Source organism: Aureococcus anophagefferens (assembly GCF_000186865.1).
Source record: "Aureococcus anophagefferens unplaced genomic scaffold AURANscaffold_1818, whole genome shotgun sequence".
In the NCBI taxonomy this organism is placed as follows: Eukaryota; class Pelagophyceae; order Pelagomonadales; family Pelagomonadaceae; genus Aureococcus; species Aureococcus anophagefferens.
The window spans coordinates 1-1,181 of NW_008706555.1; the positions used below are offsets into that span (position 1 = coordinate 1).

Genomic DNA, 1,181 nt, shown 5'->3' on the forward strand with positions numbered 1-1,181 from the left:
CTGAGGATCCCCTCGAAACCTTCGGACACACTTTTCCCACGATCTCAGAGCCTGCGCAGCCCCGGCGCCGACGGTGTCGCAACACAGTTTCTCGGGCAGCGTGCGGGCATTCGAGGTCGAGAACTTTTCGTGTCCTGAGATGCTCGAGCCCATCCATAGGTACCAACGAAGGGCTCTGCAGCGCCAGCAGACGGTCCACGACCATCATCATCGCGAACACGTCCAAGAGCTGCCCCAAAACCCCCTTCCTCGCGTGGCGCCAAACCGGACACGGTGCCCTCCAGCGCGCCTCGGTTTCCTTCCACCGGACCCGAACCGCCCGGACGCGTAAGTCTTGTCGCGGGCGCCTTCGCGGGGGAGCGAATACCGCTGCGGTCCGTCTGGGGCCGCGTCGACGACGGCGGCGTCGAAAAGTCCCCGGCCAAAAGTCGTCAACATTGCCCCAAAACGATGGGTTGCAGTACGAGGAGCTCGCGCAACATAATCTCGTTGAGCTGCCACCCCATACTATTTATTACCCCTTGATAAAAACGGCACGATGAGCTGCCCTGCGTTGTTCATCTTTTCGTTGTTGCACGGCAGCATCTAGAGGAGTGCATGATGCCGCCTGGGCCGCCTCGTCGTGCTTCCGCGGCGCGCGCAACCCCCCCCAGACAAGCGACGAGACGCGCATCTCGATTCCCGCGCCTCTCACGATGGCGGCGACGTCGACGGCGAATCCCGTGCGCCTCGACGACTCCAAGGGCCGCTACGGGTCCCGCCAGGCCTACGCCCCCGTCGGCGGCTGCGACGACAACGACGAGGCCATCTCGAACCTGGAGCTCGGGGGCGTCGAGGGCGAGAACGCCGACGCGGCCGTGCACAAGGCCCTGCGGCTCGGCTTCATCCGGAAGGTCTACGGGATCCTCACCGTGCAGCTCGCGCTCACCGCGGCGGTCGCGTCGGCGCTGACGCTCGTCGACAGCGCGCGCGACTTCGTGCTGGGCACGCCGTCCCTGCTCTGGGTGGGCATGTTCGCGAGCGTCGGCGTGCTCGTGGCGCTCATGCTGTACAAGGACCGGCACCCGCTCAACGCGCAGCTGCTCCTGGCGTGGACGGTCATCGAGGCGTACACGATCGGCGTCGTCTGCGCGGCGTACACGGCCGCGGGCCAGGGCTACGTCGTCATCGAGGCGCTCGTG

At 66.0% G+C, this 1,181-nt stretch overlaps 1 protein-coding gene across 1 annotated transcript; it reads left to right on the plus strand.

The window, feature by feature from the left end:
* Positions 1-845: 845 nt before the first annotated feature.
* On the plus strand, positions 846-1,094 carry AURANDRAFT_9963 (hypothetical protein; the record flags this gene model as incomplete). The annotated part of the gene is made up of 1 exon (XM_009045218.1): positions 846-1,094. A coding segment is annotated over one exon (249 nt), but the record flags the coding sequence as incomplete, so codon positions are not given.
* Positions 1,095-1,181: the final 87 nt, after the last annotated feature.